Below are 20,515 nucleotides of genomic sequence, written 5' to 3'. Positions count from 1 at the left end.
GCAGCGCCATCACTGCCACTACTGCGTAACGCCATCACATACACCACACACCACACACCACCACACACGCAGCCTTGTCAGCGTCACGAGCACCACGCCTACGTTATCTTTATTATTTTGGCTCACTAAACTGGCTAATTGCTCCAGTTATCTTTCATAAAATGGCCTAAGTTTTAACGCCGACAAATGGAGATTAATGTCTCTTTGTTACACTAATGAGCGGCGCGAGGACTCGGCCGACGCAGCGTGCATTAAATGAAGGACACGGACACACACACACACACACACACACACACACACACACACACACACACACACACACACACACACACACACATGAAGACAGGCGGCGCTCACGAGACAAGGGAGGGTGTTCTCAGGCGCCGCTAACCACATTACTATCTTCAAAAGGCTCTAGCTGAAGTTACACGGGTTTTCAAGGGTGTTTTCATGGTTCTACTGACAGATTAACAAAATTTCCACATCATAAATATAAAATGTACTCTTGAGAAGCCCGGGAATCATCTCTGTGACCTTTGAAAATAGTCGTGGTGAGGGAGCGGAGCGTTTAAGAATACCAAACAAAGGAAGGTGTTATCAAGCGTTTCCTAGTCGTATCCTTTACATTTAACAAGCTCTAGTGGAAGGCGTAAGGGTTTTCAAGTGATAAATTAAGAAAAATTTAGCTTCGTTAATGAGAAAAAAAATCAGACATCTAGGAAAAAAATTACGCCAAAAAAAAAAAAAAAAAAAAAAATAAATAATGAAAATAACACACAAGCAGAGGATAGATTAAGGTGCTGAAGATTGGAAGATTGACTGTCCACATCAAGAAACACGACGCTTGGTATGCAGAAATTAATATCCTTTACAAAGAGTGAAGGTTCAAGACTGGGAAGGAGAAGGGACTGGACGAGAGTGTGCGAGCAAGGTATATGGAGAGAGAGAGAGAGAGAGAGAGAGAGAGAGAGAGAGAGAGAGAGAGAGAGAGAGAGAGAGAGAGAGAGAGAGAGAGAGAGAGAGAGAGAGAGAGAGAGAGAGAGAGAGAGAGAGAGAGAGAAGGGGTTGTTTTGTTGGTATACAGAAAGTTTAGACCCAAAACACAGTGAAGACACAAGACAAGGATGGAGAGGAGGCGGGACAGGACGGGATGAGAGGAGGGCGAGGCGTGAGGAGAATATAAGGAAAAGAGTTGTCTGTTAGAACCCATCACTCTTCCTCTTTCTCTCTCTGCCTCTCTCTCTCTCTCCCTCAACTTGTCAGGGCGCATCAGGAGTGAGCTGAGATACGATGCACGCAAGACAAAGTTGGTCCCTTGAACGGGCGCGGCTCGTAAAAGTTCAACCCTTGCCTCCACACATTACTGGCGAGGGCAGTAAAAACTTTGCCACTTCACACAGCGCTGCTTTACGAGCCGCGCTGTATCTCCTCTGAAGAGCCGGCCACTGCTACGCGTCGGCCGTGTTTGAGGGATTGAGAGAGAGAGAGAGAGAGAGAGAGAGAGAGAGAGAGAGAGAGAGAGAGAGAGAGAGAGAGAGAGAGAGAGAGAGAGAGAGAGAGAGAGAGAGAGAGAGTATTTTCTATCTCCATGTTTCCTGTGTACGTATCATCATTAAGCAAACATCCTTTAGCCACACACACACACACACACTTTTTTTCTTTCACTGTATTTCGTATCTCACTCAAATTCCTCTCCACACTTTCCAGTCACGTACTTTTATTTTACTGAATACAAGATGCCCAATAATTTCAGTGTAAATGCACCAAACTTTTCAAGGCACAAGAAGCTCCCGAGGCAGTGAAGGTGGCGGTGATGACAATAACCTAACACAAAAAATACCCTTAATCGTCCCTACTGGTGGTGCTGTGTCCGTAATAACACAGCACACGGCCACTGGAGCACACACACAGCTTGAGAATGCTTGGAGGAGGGGCAGAGTGAGGAGAGGTTGTGGAAGGGAGAGGGAGAGGGAGAGGGAGAGGTGAATGGGGATAGGAAGGAAGAGGGGTAAGAGGAGGTGGAGGGCAGGGAAGGGGGAAGGGGAGGAAGAAGGGGTTTCAGTTAAGATCCTTTGCATTTTGTATCATTCTATAATATTTCCTCCTTTGGTATTGTGTTTTCCTTCTTGCGTCATTCCATTGTATAGCTATAAATAAATCAGTAAGTACATAAGTAAATAAGTAAATAAATCAATAAATCAGCAGGTGTCAGTGAATTAATGAATCAAAGCATTAAGAAAAAAAAAGTCACTTAAAATTTGGTAACTTGTGATGTCTATTAAGTTTACTCTGCTGATTTCTTGGGTCAGGTCAGGTCAGGACAAATTAGGCAAGGTCAGAGGTCACATGGGCACTTCCGGCAGCGTGGGGTGGTGTGGGGAGGAGATGGCAGTCACTTGAAGAGATGAAATGATTATTTGATTACCCTGAACAGCAGACACTGGCAACACTGGTCCTCCCCTTCCCTCCTCTCCCCACCTCCCCAGAAAAGAAGTAAAGGAAGAAAAGGATTAGCAAAACATCGCCATTCCCAGTCATTCCCATTCCTGTCATTCCAAGCAATATTTCAGCGTTTTATTAAATGGAATGTTTTGTTTTGCCCTCAGTTGCAGACAGACAGAAAGACAGACAGACAGATAGATAATAGATACAGATAGAAATACAGACAGATAGACAGATACATTATAACTGATACAAATGAACACACACACACACACACACACACACACACACACACACACACACACACACACACACACACATGCATTAACAAACAAAAAAATACAGGAAGGAAGTAATGATTGTCTTGTGCATCTATATTTGAATTTGTATTTGTGTGTATTTCCTTTTGCTTATCTATCAATTATGGTAATTATATCATTGCCCTTTTTTTCATCAGTGAATATAACAATTTCATGCTACCTCTCTCTCTCTCTCTCTCTCTGCATTTCATTACTTATCTATTTATCTCATTTTCAGTCAAGCTAACGGGTGTGTGTGTGTGTGTGTGTGTGTGTGTGTGTGTGTGTGTGTGTGTGTGTGTGTGTGTGTGTGTGTGTGTGTGTGTGCTTAATTGGCAGTAGGTGTTTCCTGTCTTATCGAGCCCCTGTGTGTGTGTGATGCAATGAAACTGTCAAGGAGAAGCATATTTTTTTTTCTTTGGTGTGACATAATACGGGGCCTCACTTCCTTCAGCCGTGCGTGTAATGTTAAGGCAAGGCTGGTCTTTTTGTACTGACGCGGATGCAGAAGGGGAAGGGAGGGGAGGGGAGGGTTGAGGGGAGGGGAGGAGAGAGGATAGGATAGTATAGGAGGGGAGTGAGGAGAGAAAGGAAAGAGAGAGAGAGAGAGAGAGAGAGAGAGAGAGAGAGAGAGAGAGAGAGAGAGAGAGAGAGAGAGAGAGAGAGAGAGAGAGAGAGAGAGAGAGAGAGAGAGAGAGAGAGAGAGAGAGAGAGATTGAATGATGGATTGGATGATTGGTTAAGATACATGGGTTAATAGAGGTAGCCAGGTAGATAGATAGATAGATAGATAGATTGATAGATAGAAAGATAGATAGATGGATGGATGGATGGACTGATAGGTAAAAAAGATAAACAAACAAACAGATAAGTTGAGAAACAGACAAACAGACATACATACACCAACAAACAGACAGACAGAAAGACAGATAAACAGATAGGCAAAGAGAAAGAGAGAGAAAAAAACAAAAAACAAACATAGATGTATAAACAGGCAATAAACACACACACACACACACACACACACACAAACACACACATACACACTTTCCTTCAACTTAATACATCAAAATCTCACAGCACTTCCATTTAAATCTCCCAAAATCACAAACATTCAATTCCTACATGTACTTTCCTTTCAGTCCCCCCAAAAAACATAATTAATCAACATTACCTAGAGAGTTAAATCCCCCAAGGTGGCAATTAATCCTTTACTTTTAATTCCCACAGGTGTAGTTAATCTGGCGCTGTCAAGTAATCCAGCTTCAGAGGTTAATCCGTCAGTGGAAATCAGCTTGTACGTGATAGCTGTTTAATCTGGAGCCGCGGCATTCCAGTGAGGCTTAAAACATGCCTTTACAAGAGTGGGTGAGTAGGGTACATGGGTAGATGGGTAGATTGATAGATAGATAGATAGATAGATGGATAGGTAGGTAGGTAGGAAGGTAGACAGACTGATAGACAGATAGATAGATAAAATGGATAGATTGATGGGCAGATACATAGATAGATAGATAGGTAGATAGGTAGGTAGCATCTCTTTATCTCTTTCTCTCCAGTCTACAAAACTAACTCAAGAACAGAGGAACATAAGATAAGGGAAGCTGCAAGGAGAGCCATCAGGCCTACACGTGGCACTTCCTGTACGAAACATGTCTATCTCCACTTATCACTCCCATCCATAAGTTTGACCAGTGTTTGAAAGCTCCCTATTGACTCGGCACTAACAAACGAATTACTGAGTCTCTTCTACTATAACCGTACAGTTAAATTCCTTCCTCATCCACGGAGTTGTGTCACATCTACCAGGCATCCACCAAGCTATTACCTCGCCCCACATCGCTCCACACAGCCTCGCCCATCCACCAGCCCCTAACCTCCACCTCACTCCACTTCGCTTCGCTTCACTCATTTCTTGCTCCACACAGCCTCGCCCATCCACCACACTCCAGCCTCCACTTCCCTCCACTTATCCCTTCACCACAATGCCTCGCCCGATCATTACCATCACGTGTGGGGGAAATAACCATCATTAACACGTAAAGATCCCAACTACCATCACCTCCTCCATCACTTTCAGGGGGTGGAGAAATATTTCCAGCCTGATATCACAATTATTATCTTTTACACGAAAAAAAAAAAAAAAAATGAAATGAAATAAAAGAATACACTCTAACAGCTTCACATTTCCTGCATTCCTTCCTTTGGACTAGATAAGATAATTACTGAACCCGCAAACCACCTCATTAGTCCCACCAGCTATTTGACTCATTAAATACACCTTTATATTCCTCTGTGCTCGTTCTAGTAGCAGCGGGAATGTGGAGGCGTGTGTGTGTTTGTGTGTGCGTGGCGAGGTAGTCAAGGTGAGCTCAGGAGGCTGGAAAATGATAAGGGAGGGACGCAGGATGGGCGTGAGGGAGGAGAAGGATGAAGGAGTTAAGGAAGTGGGTGTGAGGGAGGGGAAAGACCGAGGGAGGGATGGGAAAGGGTGTAAGGGAGAGACATAGGTAGTTGTTAGGGAATGAAACAGTAAGGGAGGGATGCATGAACGGAGAGAGGGAGAGGAACGAGTGAGGGAGAGACGCAGGACGGGTGTGAGGGAAGGGAAGGATGAATGCCATGAGAGAGAAGAATGAAGGAGGGATGTAGGACTGAAGGAGAGAGAGAAAGATGATGAAGATAGAGAAGAGATGAGAGAAAGATGAAGAAGGAATGAAGAGGAGAGGAGGATAAGGAAAATGATACAGGTGGGGTGAGGGAGAAGGGTGAGGGTGATGCAGGTGGGCACAAGAGTAGGGAAAGGAGAAGGGTGGGAGGGCGTGTGGCTGAGGGGGTTAGTACAGCAGGAGGGGACCAAGCGAGGTATTCATGAGAGCAGAAAATAAAAAGCATTATCATTAATTTTAAAACCCATTCTACTGATATTAGTTCTTACTGCTTCTCTTCCTACTTCGTTTCCATTCCTCCTCCTCTCTTTCTCCTTCTTCTTCTTCTTATTATTATTATTTCTTCTTCTATCTCCTTCGTATCCTCTATTTCCTATTTTTCCTCCTCCTTTTCCTTTCTTTCTTTCCTTATTTCTTCTTCTTCCATCTCCTTCTCATCCTCTGTTTCTCCTCTTCCTCCTCCTCCTTCTTCTTCCTGTTCTTTCATCTTCTCCTCATCCTCTATTTCTCTTTCCTCTTCTTCTTCTTGTTTTCTTCTTTCTTCTTCTTATCCACCTCCTTTCTTTTCTTCTTCTCCTTCCTCCTTTTTCTTCTTCTTCATCTTCTTCTTCTTCATCTCCTCCTCCTTCTCCTCCTCTTATCGTAAAATAGTTAGCCATATTTTCACTAGGATTATTCAACATCTAATAAACAATAAAATAAAACTAACAGACTGGAAAGTGTGAAGAGAAATATTTGAGTAATACAAAAAATACAAGAATAAATAAAATAAGTGTGTTTGTTTGTTTGTGTGTTTGTTTGTTTGTTTGTTTGTTTGTGTATGTGTGTGTGTGTTATATCCAATATCGATCAAGTCGTGAGAGAGAGAGAGAGAGAGAGAGAGAGAGAGAGAGAGAGAGAGAGAGAGAGAGAGAGAGAGAGAGAGAGAGAGAGAGAGAATGGAAGCGAAAGAAGGGAAAGGAGATGGAAGTGGATGACGAGATGGAAAAAAAAAGAAAAAGAGAAAAAGAAAAAGAGAAACAGACAAGAAGCAAAACATAAAGGAAAGAAGAAGAGAAAGAAGAAGACGAAGAAGAAGAAGAAGAAGGAAGAAAGACAAAACAAATAAGGGAATCAGAAGGAAAGAAGAAACAGATCACCTTATCCTTCATGCGTAAAGGAAGAAAAAGGGGAGGAAAATAAAGAAGAAGAAAATAGAGGAGGGAAAGAGGAGGAGGAAAAGGGGAGGGAATGGAGGAAAGAAAGGAGAGTAAGAGAAGAGATTTCAAGGTTTCTAAATTTCCTTGCTTCGCTGACCATCACCACCATCACCACCATACCACCACCATCACCACTATAAGGCATGAGTGATGGAGGAGGAGGAGAAGGAGGAGGGAAAGTGAGAGTGAGAGGATGAAGGAGAAGAGGGATAAAAGACAGAGATGATGGAGGTAAGTGGAAATAAAGAGAAAACACAAAACAAAGGAGAGAGGAAGGGAGGAATGAAGATAGACTAGAGGAGGAGGAGGAGGAGGAGGAGGAGGAGGAGGAGGAGGAGGAGGAGGAGGAGGAGGAGGAGGAGGAGGAGGAGGAGGAGGGGAGAAGAAGGAAATTAAGCTGAGTTAATTAAGACTCAGGAAGGAGGAGGAGGAGGAGGAGGAGGAGGAGGAGGAGGAGGAGGAGGAGGAGGAGGAGGAGGAGGAGGAGGAGGAGGAGGAAGGAAGAGAGACGGTAGGAGGGAGGAAATGGAGGAGGAAAAAATAGGAAGCTGAGACGTGGATGGAGGAAACCAAAGGGTGATGGGAGGAAACTGGAAAAAAATGAGGAAAAAGAAGAAAAAAGGAGGAAAAAAGGAAAATTAGCCAGGAAAGGATGAATGGTGGAGAGAGAGAGAGAGAGAGAGAGAGAGAGAGAGAGAGAGAGAGAGAGAGAGAGAGAGAGAGAGAGAGCAGGATTCACTATAGGACCTTCCTGTCTTTGTTAAGAAAAGGTCGTATTTCCTGTGCTACTCTCTCTCTCTCTCTCTCTCTCTCTCTCTCTCTCTCTCTCTCTCTCTCTCTCACCTACCCATCCATCTCCCAGCCAGCAGCTCGCCCCATCGCTGTCCAGGTTGACCCGCCCATCACATGCAAATCTAGTGTTATCGTTTCCATCAATTTGTGATATCGTTAATCTTCTCCACCAAATACACGCGACTGGGTAGAGGGAGAGAGGGAGAGGTGGAGGGAGAGAGGGAGAGGTGGAGGGAGAGGGGGAGGAAAGTGGCTAAAGGGGGAAAGAGGGGGAAGAGGATGATGGGTGGAGTGGAAGGTCAGGAGAGGGAAGGGAAGAGGGTCACGAATGGGAGGGAAGAGGGTGAGAGGGAAGGGTGGATGTGTGGAGAGAGAGAGAGAGAGAGAGAGAGAGAGAGAGAGAGAGAGAGAGAGAGAGAGAGAGAGAGAGAGAGAGAGAGAGAGAGAGGGACAAGTAAATGGAGGAAGAGAGGAAAAAGAGAGAAATAGGGAGAGGTAAGAGGGAACACAGAGGGAGAGGAAAGAGAAGGAAGAGAGGAGGAAAAAAATATAGCTGTGAGGGAGAGAGAACGAAGAGGAAGGGGAGAGGGGAGCAATGGAGAGGTATGAGTGAGGGGAGAGGTGGAGGGAGTGGAGAGGGGAGGAGAGACAGGGAGGAGAGGTAGACTTAAAGCATAGAGAGAGAGAGAGAGAGAGAGAGAGAGAGAGAGAGAGAGAGAGAGAGAGAGAGAGAGAGAGAGAGAGAGAGAAATATACGACAGAAGGTATTGAAGGGTTGAAAAAAAAAATGAGAAAGAACAAGTATCATAAAATAACAGCGATTTTTATTTACTGAAGTGACGAGGACAGGAAAATAAGAAATCAATACATAAACGAGGAGATAAGATGAGAAAAAGAATAAAGGAAGAAAAAAAGGAGGAAAGGATTGGTGTTGTGTGAGAAGAAAAAAATAGAGAGAAAAATAAAAGAAAAACAGGTTAGAAAAGAAAGTTGAAAAAATATAACTTGACAGATTGATTGATACTGATAGATGACAGAAAGAAAGACAGACAGACAGACAGACAGACAGACAGACAGATAGATAGACGGATAGATAGATAGATAGACAAACAGACAGACAGACAGAGAGACAGACAGAAGGATATATAGGCTGATAGACAAAGGTATACATAGAGAAGGAGGAGGAGGAGGAGGAGGAGGAGGAGGAGGAGGAGGAGGAGGAGGAGGAGGAGGAGGAGGAGGAGGAGGAAAAAGAAAAAAACACACAAAGGAAGAGACGTAGGTTAGTAAAGATGAAGGAGAATAAAGAGAACGAAGAGAAAAAGGAAGACGAGAAGGAGGAAGAAGAGGAAACGGAGGAAAGTAACCGAAAAGAACAAAGAAAACAAAGAAACGAGAAAGAAAACAAAAAGAGAGCGAGAGAAGACGAGAGGAGAGAGAATCAGTCTTATGGGAGAGCAAGCTATGGTACAGAGAGAGAGAGAGAGAGAGAGAGAGAGAGAGAGAGAGAGAGAGAGAGAGAGAGAGAGAGAGAGAGAGAGAGAGAGAGAGCAACCAGCTGACCCGGAGCGATGTAAACACTACCACGTGACCTCCTCCTCCTCCTCTTCTTCTTCTTCTTCTTCCTCCTCTTCACTCCTCTTCATTATCATCCTCGTCCTTTTGATTTTTTTTTTCTTTTTTAATGATTTTGTTCTTCCTCTCTTTTATCATCTCTCTTCTTATTTAGTTTTCTATAATCTATTTCATCATATTCTCATCTTTCTATTTTTCCATTCTTTCTTTCTCTCCTTTACTCTTCCACTACTTATTCTTACTACTAATTATACTTACTCCTATTTTTTCTCCTCTTCTTCCTCCTCCTCCTCCTCCTCTATTTCTTTGTTTACAGTCATATTATTTCCTCCTCCTCTTCTTCCTATTCCTCTTCCTCCTTCTCCTCTCCTCTTCCTCCTTTTCCTTCTCTTTACCCCAGAAGTGTTTTCATAACTACCTACCTATCCCTTGTTCTCTCTCTCTCTCTCTCTCTCTCTCTCTCTCTCTCTCTCTCTCTCTCTCTCTCTCTCTCCCCTGAACGTTCTATTTCATTAGTTAGACTGATATGCAAATAATTGGCGGGCGAGAGAGAGAGAGAGAGAGAGAGAGAGAGAGAGAGAGAGAGAGAGAGAGAGAGAGAGAGAGAGAGAGAGAGAGAGAGAGAGAGAGCAGAGCGGGGTCTTCTCGATACCTGCCCTTTAATTGTTGAATATTCATTTATTGTCCTCCCGTTAATGTTTATTGGGAACAGGGAGGGAAGAGAGAGAGAGAGAGAGAGAGAGAGAGAGAGAGAGAGAGAGAGAGAGAGAGAGAGAGAGAGAGAGAGAGAGAGAGAGAGGTAAAAAGGACACAGCGGAAGGGAATGAGAGAGAGGGGAAAAGGGAGAACCAGGATAGAGGGAGGGAATGAGAGAGAGAGAGAGAGAGAGAGAGAGAGAGAGAGAGAGAGAGAGAGAGAGAGAGAGAGAGAGAGAGAGAGAGAGAGAGAGAGAGAGAGAGAAAAGGGGGATTAGAGACAGATAAAAGTGAAAGGGTGAGAATGGCAGGAGAGAGAGAGAGAGAGAGAGAGAGAGAGAGAGAGAGAGAGAGAGAGAGAGAGAGAGAGAGAGAGAGAGAGAGAGAGAGAGAGAGAGAGAGAGAGAGAGAGGGAAAATTGATAGCGGGAACGAAAGGGGACGGTTAGAGAGAGAGAGAGAGAGAGAGAGAGAGAGAGAGAGAGAGAGAGAGAGAGAGAGAGAGAGAGAGAGAGAGAGAGAGAGGAAATATGTAGCAGGGAGGGAGAATATGGGAGAAGGACGAAAGGTCTGAGAGAGAGAGAGAGAGAGAGAGAGAGAGAGAGAGAGAGAGAGAGAGAGAGAGAGAGAGAGAGAGAGAGAGAGAGAGAGAGAGAGAGAGAGAGAGGAAAAACAAGACAAAGACAGTCATCGAAACTTAGCTTGATGGACAAAGCCAGAGAGAGAGAGAGAGAGAGAGAGAGAGAGAGAGAGAGAGAGAGAGAGAGAGAGAGAGAGAGAGAGAGAGAGAGAGGGTGTTTAGCACGTCCGTTATTCTCAGCAAGTAACACACAAGAGGTGGAAGACTTGGTGTTATTGATTGGTGATTGGTGATGATAACGTCCCTCTCTCTCTCTCTCTCTCTCTCTCTCTCTCTCTCTCTCTCTCTCTCTCTCTCTCTCTCTCTGTCCTTTCCTCTCACCTGTTGCCAAGCGCATCAGATCAATAAAAAATAAGGGACCTCACAGCCCCTCCTCTCTCTCTCTCTCTCTCTCTCTCTCTCTCTCTCTCTCTCTCTCTCTCTCTCTCTCTCGTTCCCTCCAGCATCACATACATAATTCTTTATTTTCCTCTATACATTTCCTTTGTTCTCTCTCTCTCTCTCTCTCTCTCTCTCTCTCTCTCTCTCTCTCTCTCTCTCTCTCTCTCTCTCTAAGGCAAACAATGGATATTTGCCCACTTTAATGTAATACGATCAACACCTAAGTAGTGGCAGTGTGTGTGAGAAGCAAACACACACACACACACACACACACACACACACACACACACACACACACACACAGTAATAAAACAGACAATTAATCAAGGGAAAACATGTCTGGTATTATAAAGTACAGTCTATCTAAACAACAACGCAATTTTAAACAACAACAACAAGAACAACAACAACAACAACAACAACAACAACAACAACACGCAATAATAATAACAACAGCAAGCAAACGACAGGAGAGAGAGAGAGAGAGAGAGAGAGAGAGAGAGAGAGAGAGAGAGAGAGAGAGAGAGAGAGAGAGAGAGAGAGAGAGAGAGAGAGAGAGGTAAGTGCATACGATATAGCGAACGCATTTTGCCGCTTATCACCACGAGAGAGAGAGAGAGAGAGAGAGAGAGAGAGAGAGAGAGAGAGAGAGAGAGAGAGAGAGAGAGAGAGAGAGAGAGAGAGAGGAGGGGGGAGGGGGTAATACATATGACGGTATGCGTGCTACATTTAAATCTTTTCTGTGATGGTATACAGTGATCGATCCATCTGTCAGTCCCTCCACCCTTCCCTTCCCTCCACCCCTCCCCTCCACTTCCCTCTCTTCCATCCTTCCATCCTTTGTACCCTCACCCAGTCAGTGTTTATCCTTCTTCCTTCACTTCTTCTATTCCTTCCCTTCCATTCCTTTTTCCTTTTCTCTTCCTCTTCCCTCGCTTTCTTCTTTGCTTCTCCTTTTCATTTTTCCTCTCGTCCTTCCTTCTCTTCAATCCTCTCCTTCCTTTTTCCACCTTCCTCCACCTTTGTCACTTCATTTCTCTCTCTCTTTCTCTCTCTCTCTCTCTCTCTCTCTCTCTGGACTTGCAATCTTCCTTCTTCTTCATCCCCGTCCATCGTTCCTTCCTTCTTTCAATTATTTCCTGTTTTCTTCCTTCATTCTGCTTCTCTTCAAGCGTCTATGCGAGAGAGAGGGAGGGAGAGGGAGAGAGGGAGGGAGGGAGGGAAAGAAGGAGGGAGGGAGGGAGGGAAAGAAGGAGGGAGGGAGGGAAGGTGTTATGAACAGAGAAAGGTAAATTAGGTTGTGATGAAGAAGTGAGGGACGAAGGAAGGGAAGGAAGGAAGGAGAGGAAAAAGGGAAATGAGAGAGAGAGAGAGAGAGAGAGAGAGAGAGAGAGAGAGAGAGAGAGAGAGAGAGAGAGAGAGAGAGAGAGAGAGAGAGAGAGGGTAAAGTGGAGAGAAAAATTATAAAAAGATAATTGAAAAGAGGAATGGAACGATTGGGAACAAACAAAGAGGGGAGAGAGAGAGAGAGAGAGAGAGAGAGAGAGAGAGAGAGAGAGAGAGAGAGAGAGAGAGAGAGAGAGAGAGAGAGAGAGAGAGAGAGAGAGAGAGAGAGAGAGAGAAGCCCCCACACCCTCTCATCCCAGCCAGTCACACTCCTCTCCTCTTCCCCCTTCCTTTCCCCTCCTCCTCCTCCTCCCCTCCTGCTGCTCCTCCTCCTCCTCCCCCTCACCTGCTCCGGGACGCTCATTTTCCAGCTTAGTTTCAATATGAATATTTTATCCGTTATCAGAAAACTGTCTGTCATATTTTTCCATATAAGCGTTGGTTGGGGTAGGTCGAGAGAGAGCGAGAGCGAGAGAGAGAGAGAGAGAGAGAGAGAGAGAGAGAGAGAGAGAGAGAGAGAGAGAGAGAGAGAGAGAGAGAGAGAATCACATTGTATATATGATTTGCGGGTAAAGAAACAACAATAAAAGAATAAATAAAAGAACCAAGTTATGAAATATTGTGAATAAAAGACGCTATTTAAACGTACAACATTTCACACACACACACACACACACACACACACACACACACACACACACACACACAACACACGAATGTCTTTAGCTTTCTCTCTCTCTCTCTCTCTCTCTCTCTCTCTCTCTCTCTCTCTCTCTCTCTCTCTCTCTCTCTCTCTCTCTTCGCTTCATTGTTACATCTCTTGCTATTTTCTATCGCTATTTTCACGCTAACTGCAAAAGGCTTTCTACTTTCTCATTCCTTTGTTCTGTCCACCTCCCTAATGCAAGAGTTAACCAGTCTCTCTGTCTCTCTCTCTCTCTCTGGACCATATGAAACACTTCTGCGCTGCACCTCCACTTCTTTCAAAAGGCTCTAGTGAAAGTTACAAGAATTTCAAGACTATTTTAACGGTTTTAGTGCCAGATGAACAAGCTTTCTACATTATCAAAAGGAGAAGCAGTCTTGGGAACCCGGCTAATCATTTCTGTGGCCTTTGAAAACAGTCGAGGTGAGAGAACGAAGCGTTTCAGAAAATGTGCCTCTCTCTCTTTCTCTCTCTCACACAGAACACGCATTTCCAGGCACAACAATGGTGCAATATTGGTTATTACAGGTAAGCTGACAACACACTCGAATGTACGTTACCTGACCAGGGACAGCAACACGACACACGGCCATATGTACCTGCAGGAGGATAGAACGTTACCATTAGTATTCCCACGTGTTACTGATTCTAGAGTTACTGAGGCGTTGGGGAGTGTATCTGTGGTGTAGGGGAGCTGGGGTGTTGGGGAGCCTGTCTTGGGTGTCTGGAATCTCGAGAAGGCTGTCTAAGGCTGCTGGGGAATCTGTTCCAGGAAGCTGAGGAGTCCTGGGTGTTGATTCTGTCTGTCTGGAAGTGCCTGGGAGTGTTGCTGGGTTTGTCTGTTGGTGAGTCTGGAAGTATTAAAGGGACTGTCTTAGAAATGCTGATGAGTCAGGAAGTATTAACGGGTCTGGAAGTGTTGATGTGTCTGTCTGGAAGTGTTGGAAAGTTTGAAAGTGTTAAGAGTGTTTCTGGAAGTGGTGATGGAGTTTGGGTAGTGCTGAGGAGTGCTTCTAAAAGTGTTGAGGAGTCTGGAAGTGTTCAGGTGGCTGTCTGGAAGTGTTGGTGAGTCTGGAAGTGTTAAGAGCGTTTCTGGAATTGGTGATGGAGTCTGGAAAGTGTTGGGGAGTGGAGCTTAGTAGGCTGAGGGTGTTAGGAAGTCTGTCTGGAAATGATGAGGAGTCTGGAAATTGAATCCCTTTTGGAGGCTTTTGGAGGGATGTTGAAAAGTCCAAGAAACATCAGGGAGTCTATGATGGTTGGTGAAGGGATGGAGGGAGGGAGGGAGGTGGGGAGGTGGGGGGTGAGGGAGGGGGCTTGGAGAGGCTGGCACCAGGAGGGAAGGAAAGGCCATGAAATGTTTTATGGGAGTAATCCTTTCCTTGTGACGTTTATCCGCCCGTTTGTTTGTCTTTCTGGCGACCGGCCGACTCCAGTAGACGTATGGAGGACACACACACACACACACACACACACACACACACACACACACACACACACAAGGAATAGACAGACGTTATAGATGCTGTGAACTGTGAGGCATCAACTATCTCATTCACTCCTTCCCACATCGTGATCCTCGCCATTTATCCTCCTTCTCCTCCTCTTCCTCCTCTTCCTCCTCCTTCTGCAACTACTACTCTCCCTCTTCTCCTCTCCACTCCACTTCACCACCTCCTCATTCACTAAGTAAATGGAGAACACTGTGAACATTAATGGTGTGTGTGTGTGTGTGTGTGTGTGTGTGTGTGTGTGTGTGTGTGTGTGTGTGTGTGTGTGTGTGTGTGTGTGTGTGTGTGTGTGAGTGTGTGTTTCAGGGATGCGTTCTGTCTTTCCATCCATTCTTTGTCTTCTCTCTCTCTCTCTCTCTCTCTCTCTCTCTCTCTCTCTCTCTCTCTCTCTCTCTCTCTCTCTCTCTCTTGGTCCAAATCGAAAGCTTGCCAAAATTCTGTCCTTTCTCATTTCTCCCAATCCCCCCAAATTTTTCCGATCTTGACCTACTTTCTTTCTCTCCCTCCTCCTCCTCCTCCTCCTCCTCCTCCTCCTCTTCACTCCAATATTCGGTAATTGAAGCCGTAACTCAGATCTCAGGAGGTTTAAAGGACGGATGGTGCTGTTGCTGGTGTGGGGGAGGGGATGACTGGGGAGGGAGGTTGGGGAAGGAAAAGGGGAGTGGGGGGAGAAGAAAAGGGGAAGGTGAAAGGTGAAAAGTGGTGTACCTGTCACTTTCGTTGTTGTTGTTGTTGTTGTTGTTGTTGTTGTTGTTGTGGTGGTGGTGGTGGTGGTTGTCTAGGTGGTGACACGTTAATTGTTGTTGTTATTGTTGTTGTTTATGGTAATGGTAATGACGGTCTTAGTTACGATGGTGGTGGTGCTAATAGTATTGGTGGTGGTAGCAGTATGTGACTACTGGTGGTGGTGGTGGTGGTGGTGGTGGTGACTTTCATCATCATGTGACGCAACTGTGCTACCAGTCATAACAGTGACGACAACAACAACAACATCATAACCATTACAGCCAGTGGTGACAGTGACAGTGGTGGCAAAGGTCACAACACCACCACCACCACTGCCACCACCACCACCACCACCACCACCACCACCACCACCACAGCAGCAGCAGCAGCAGCAGCAGCAGCAGGAGGCGCCCCCAGATAATCAATAAGTGTTGCATGGAGCTCGCCCCTTGATGCTGTGCCCCGCCCCCAACTCCCACCGACCCCCGCCCCGCCCTCCGCCCCGCCCCGCCCCCACGTCACCGCCTACGTCACCGGCTCGTCACACGCGTCCCCACGACACGACACAAACAAACAATAAACAGAAAAAAACATCTCTTCTGCCCAACCACAAGACCCCCCCCCCCACTCTCTCTCTCTCTCTCTCTCTCTCTCTCTCACACACGTAACAAAACAAAAACAAAACAAAACAACAAAAAAAGAAAACATTCCACATGCAAAACAAGAAAAGGGAGGAAAAAAAGGAAAAATAGGAAAATAAAAAGGTTACAGAGAACAGGCCATGCCCTCTCCCTTTTCTCTCTTCCTCTCTCTCCCCTTCCTTTTCTTCCTCCCCTCACCCCCTCCTCCTTCCTTCCCCTCCCAACCGTTGCATGCCTGACGCTGCGAGGAAAGAGAGAGAGAGAGAGAGAGAGAGAGAGAGAGAGAGAGAGAGAGAGAGAGAGAGAGAGAGAGAGAGAGAGAGAGAGAGAGAGAGAGAGCAGAGTCCTTACAATCCACTCCTCTAAAATATTCACCCTGGTTCTCCTATTTCTCTCCATTTTCTTCCTTCTCCTCCTCCTCCTCCTCCTCCTCCTCCTCCTCTTCCTCCTCCTCCCGTACCCATCCAACTTTCTCTTTCCACACTCCATCACTCCACTCCTTTTCCTCCACCACGATGACCCACACCCACACTCATCCACTTTCCTCCCCACTGCCATCAAACCCAACCACTCTTCCTCCTCCTCCTCCTCCTCCTCCTCCTCCTCCTTTCTGACACGAGGCTTCGAGCTCCAAATTTGCCACAATATTTGCATTCTAACGACGCCATTACACACACAGGGACTGAAGGGGCGCGAGGAGGAAGAGGATGAGGAGGAGGAGGAGGAGGAGGAGGAGGAGGAGGAGGAGGAGGAGGAGGAGGAGGAGGAGGAGGGTGGTAGCAGAGGATAACTACATAGACAGTGAAGAATGATGAAGAGGAGGAGGAGGAGGAGGAGGAGGAGGAGAAGGAGGAGGAGGAGGAGGAGTGATGATTGGTAATTGCTGAGAATGGAAGGGTTGGTCACAGTTAGAGAGAGAGAGAGAGAGAGAGAGAGAGAGAGAGAGAGAGAGAGAGAGAGAGAGAGAGAGAGAGAGAGAGAGAGAGAGAGGAAGTCGTGACCTCTCTCCCTCTCCCCACCCCCTAATGAAGTCAGGTTACGAGGTCACCCTGATGCTGCCCTGGTGTTGAATAAGGAGGAATACAAAGGAATACAAAGGAAAGCCAAACAGCAACAGACCTTTTGGTCCTTGCAAGGCTGTTTGGTAACTACTTCTAACTAGCTACAGTGAAGAGAGACAGGACAGCATAGCAGAAGGAGGAGGAGGAGGAGGAGGAGGATAAGAAGATATTAAGGCACTACAACACGTCTCATTTCTTATACACCTCTCTCTCTCTCTCTCTCTCTCTCTCTCTCTCTCTCTCTCTCTCTCTCTCTCTCTCTCTCTCTCTCTCCAGCAGACAAACAATTATTAAGCTCAACGTGATTCGCTTATCTGGAGAGTTTGCTCAATCTGTTACGGTAATTATTAGTGTGATCAGCGTGTCAGGAGGAGGAGGAGGAGGAGGAGGAGGAGGAGGAGGAGGAGGAGAGGAGGAGGAGGAGGAGGAGGAGGAGGAGGAAATCAGGGCAGGGTAAAAACTATGACTGAGAGGAAGTAACTGAGAAAGAAAAGAAAAAAAGAAAAAAAAAGTGCAGGAGAAATTATTGAGAGCTGGGATGGAAAATGAAGAGACAAAAAGACAGACAGACAGACTGACAAACAGACAGACAGATACACACACACACACACACACACACACACACACACACACACACACACACACACACACACACACACATGAGAATGAGAACGACAATGAGACGAGAGAGAGAGAGAGAGAGAGAGAGAGAGAGAGAGAGAGAGAGAGAGAGAGAGAGAGAGAGAGAGAGAGAGAGAGAGAGAGAGAGAGAGAGAGAGAGTTTCGGCTCTTACCTTTTCCTCCATCAACCACCTCCTCCTCCTCCTCCTCCTCTTCCTCAGGCCAAGGTCGACCTAAGCATCTTTCCTTCTCTTCCTCCCTTCAGTCGTTTCCTCCCAAAGAAAATAAAGGAGGAGGAGGAGGAGGAGGAGGAGGAGGAGGAGGAGGAGGAGGAGGAGGAGGAGGAGGAAGAAGAAAATTTAAGGTTGTTTTATTATAGTGTTGCTGCTCCGAAGAAAGATTTACATGTGTGTGTGTGTGTGTGTGTGTGTGTGTGTGTGTGTGTGTGTGTGTGTGTGTGTGTGTGTGTGTGTGTGTGTGTGTGTGTGTGTGTGTTCTCCCTGGGCGTGTCTGAGCATTACACTCTCAGATGGAGGGCTGTTGTGTTGCTGTCTCGCCTTAATATCCCGGAGATCGCTTTCGTAGGCACGCCCCAAGGTTACAAACAGTGGGGGAAGAGGAGGAGGAGGAGGAGGAGGGGAAAGAGGGGAGCTTAAGAATAAAAAGGGTGAGGAAAGGATGGGATGGGGAGGGGGTGGTACCATATCTCTCTCTCTCTCTCTCTCTCTCTCTCTCTCTCTCTCTCTCTCTCTCTCTCTCTCTCTCTCTCAAGGCCACCCCACAACAAGGCATAACTATTTCAATTGATTTCCTTGCAACACACTCCCAAAATTTTGTGTGAAACTCCATCCATTACTCCTAGTGGACGAAGGGATGGACGCACTGATGGATGGATGGGTGGGTGGATGGATGGATAACAGAAGGGAACACTGACACGAAACTGAAAGAAGACGAAGAAAAGTAGACAGAGAAATGATAGCAGTGGACAGACGGAGTGACAGACAGACGAACAGGAAATTAAGGAAGAAACTGGCATGCGAAATTGAAAGAAAACGGGAAGAGAAAGAGCTTGAGCGGTGGACAGACGGGGATGGACGGCAGAATAGATGGGTAAATGAATAACAATAATAATAATAATAATAATAAGATAGACTGACATGTAATTAAAAAGTGACAGGTAGTAAAAAAAAAAAAAAAGAGAACGAATAGAAAAAAAAAGAGGGAGGGGGAAACTAACACACAACCAGACAGACAAACAATAAAATGAGAAAACTGACTTAAAAAAAAAAACTAAAACAAAACAGAAAGTAGAAGAGAAAAGACTGAGAAAGAGACAGATTAAAGCAATGTCCAGCCTTTACGTTTCAAGAGAGAGAGAGAGAGAGAGAGAGAGAGAGAGAGAGAGAGAGAGAGAGAGAGAGAGAGAGAGAGAGAGAGAGAGAGAGAGAGAGAGAGACGGAAGAAAAATGAGGAGGGACGAAAAGGAATGAAAAGTTAAGATTCGAATCAATTTTCAGGACTTCGTAGGATTTCTTACACTACATTTGAGGAAACCTTGAGTCCAGGAAGGAAGGAAGGGAAGGGAAGGGAAGGGATGGGAAGGGAAGGGAAGGGAAGGGAAGGGAAGGGAAGGGAAGGGAAGGGAAGGAAAGATGCATGGAGAGAAAGAGAGAAGTCAGTGAAGGAGGAATGGTCAAAATTGAAGGTTACACGGAGGAAGGGAAGGATTAGTGAATGAATGAAGGAATGGGTGAAGGAAGAAAGGAGTGAAGATTGGTGGAACAGGGATAAGGCGAGAAGGAAAAATAAATAGGGTAATTAGAATGATACAGGAGAAATGAAAGAAACGGGAAAGGAGAGAATGAAAGGAAGGAAAGACAGAAAACGAAATAAATATGCGGAAGGAGGAAAGAAGTATAGGAAAGAAGGAAGAAAGGAAGGAAGGAAGGAAGGAAGGAAGGAAGGACGTAGTGAGTGAATGAATGAATGAATGAATGAATGAAGAGAGAAAAGCCAGAAAGAAGCTAAAACAAACAGAGACACGGAAAAGGAAGAAAGGAAGGAAGAAAAGAAAGAACCAAAAATGAAAAGAAGGAAGAAGGAGAGCAAAAGGAAGGAAAGAAGGAAGGACGTAATGAATGAATGAATGAAAAAAAAGGGAGAGGCAGAAAGAAGCTAAACAAAGACACGGAAAAAGGAAGGAAGGAAGAAAGGAAGAAAGAAAGAAAGGAAGGAAGGAAGGCAGGAAGGAAGGAAGAAAAAAAGGAACCAGAGATGAAAAGGAGGAGGAAGGAGAGCAAAAACTCAACACAATAACCAATAATCTCAATAAACAAAGGAAAAACATTACTGGTTCGCGACAATGCATCCTTACATCACCAAGACCGGACGCGTGGCTTGATCGAGGCTGTGATGTCCTTGTGTCACTGTGATTGTGTGTGTGTGTGTGTGTGTGTGTGTGTGTGTGTGTGTGTGTGTGTGTGTGTGTGTGTGTGTGTGTGTGTGTGTGTCAATGGAACAAACGCAGTCACGGTCGCTCAATTTCAGTTTCTTTTTTTTTTTTTTTCTTTCTGCTTTCCTCTCTTCAGTCATTTTTTTTTTTTTGTTCTCTTGATAGTTAAAGAATAATTTGGTCGTGTTTTGTAGATCACAAGACGCATGACTGAGTTTGAAGTTGAGTGTTTAGTGTGGAAAAATATGACAAGACAAGAAGAAGAAGAAGAAGAAGAAGAAGAAGAAAAAGAACAGCAGCAACAAGAACAACAACAACAACAACATCATCATCATCATCATCATCATCATCATCATCATCATCATCAACAACAACAACAACAACAACAACAACAACAACAACAACAACAACAACAACAACAACATCAAGAACGAGAATCAAATAAAAGAAAAAAAAAAGAGAAAAAACCTAACACTTTAACTCTTTAACCAAAACACACACACACACACAAACACACACACACACACACATACATACACAAAAAAAAGTACCAGGCGGAATATGAGTCAACGAGACCAGCATAACATTAGCACATCTTATCCAAACTTTACTTCGGGCCGGGGAGCAACTCGGGCAAAACTTTGAGCATAAATGTATGATATCTCAACTGTGAATTTCCCGACGTCTGGCAGGTGTGTGTGTGTGTGTGTGTGTGTGTGT

The 20,515-nt window shown here is 45.2% G+C and overlaps 1 protein-coding gene across 1 annotated transcript in view; it reads right to left on the bottom strand.

Moving 5' to 3' along the window:
- LOC135103392 (protein neuralized-like) overlaps window positions 1-13,422 on the bottom strand; it is a 45,109-nt gene extending 31,687 nt beyond the window's left edge. Inside the window, exon 1 of the mRNA XM_064009537.1 lies at window positions 13,344-13,422. Coding sequence (XP_063865607.1) covers window positions 13,344-13,407 — 64 coding nt within the window. The 5' untranslated portion in view covers window positions 13,408-13,422. The remainder of the gene's footprint in view (window positions 1-13,343) is intronic.
- Between the last annotated feature and the right edge of the window lie 7,093 nt (window positions 13,423-20,515).

Source organism: Scylla paramamosain, chromosome 9, assembly GCF_035594125.1.
Source record: "Scylla paramamosain isolate STU-SP2022 chromosome 9, ASM3559412v1, whole genome shotgun sequence".
NCBI classification, from domain to species: domain Eukaryota; kingdom Metazoa; phylum Arthropoda; class Malacostraca; order Decapoda; family Portunidae; genus Scylla; species Scylla paramamosain.
Note: the sequence above shows the minus strand (reverse complement) of the source record. Positions and strands in the feature narration are given on the sequence as shown.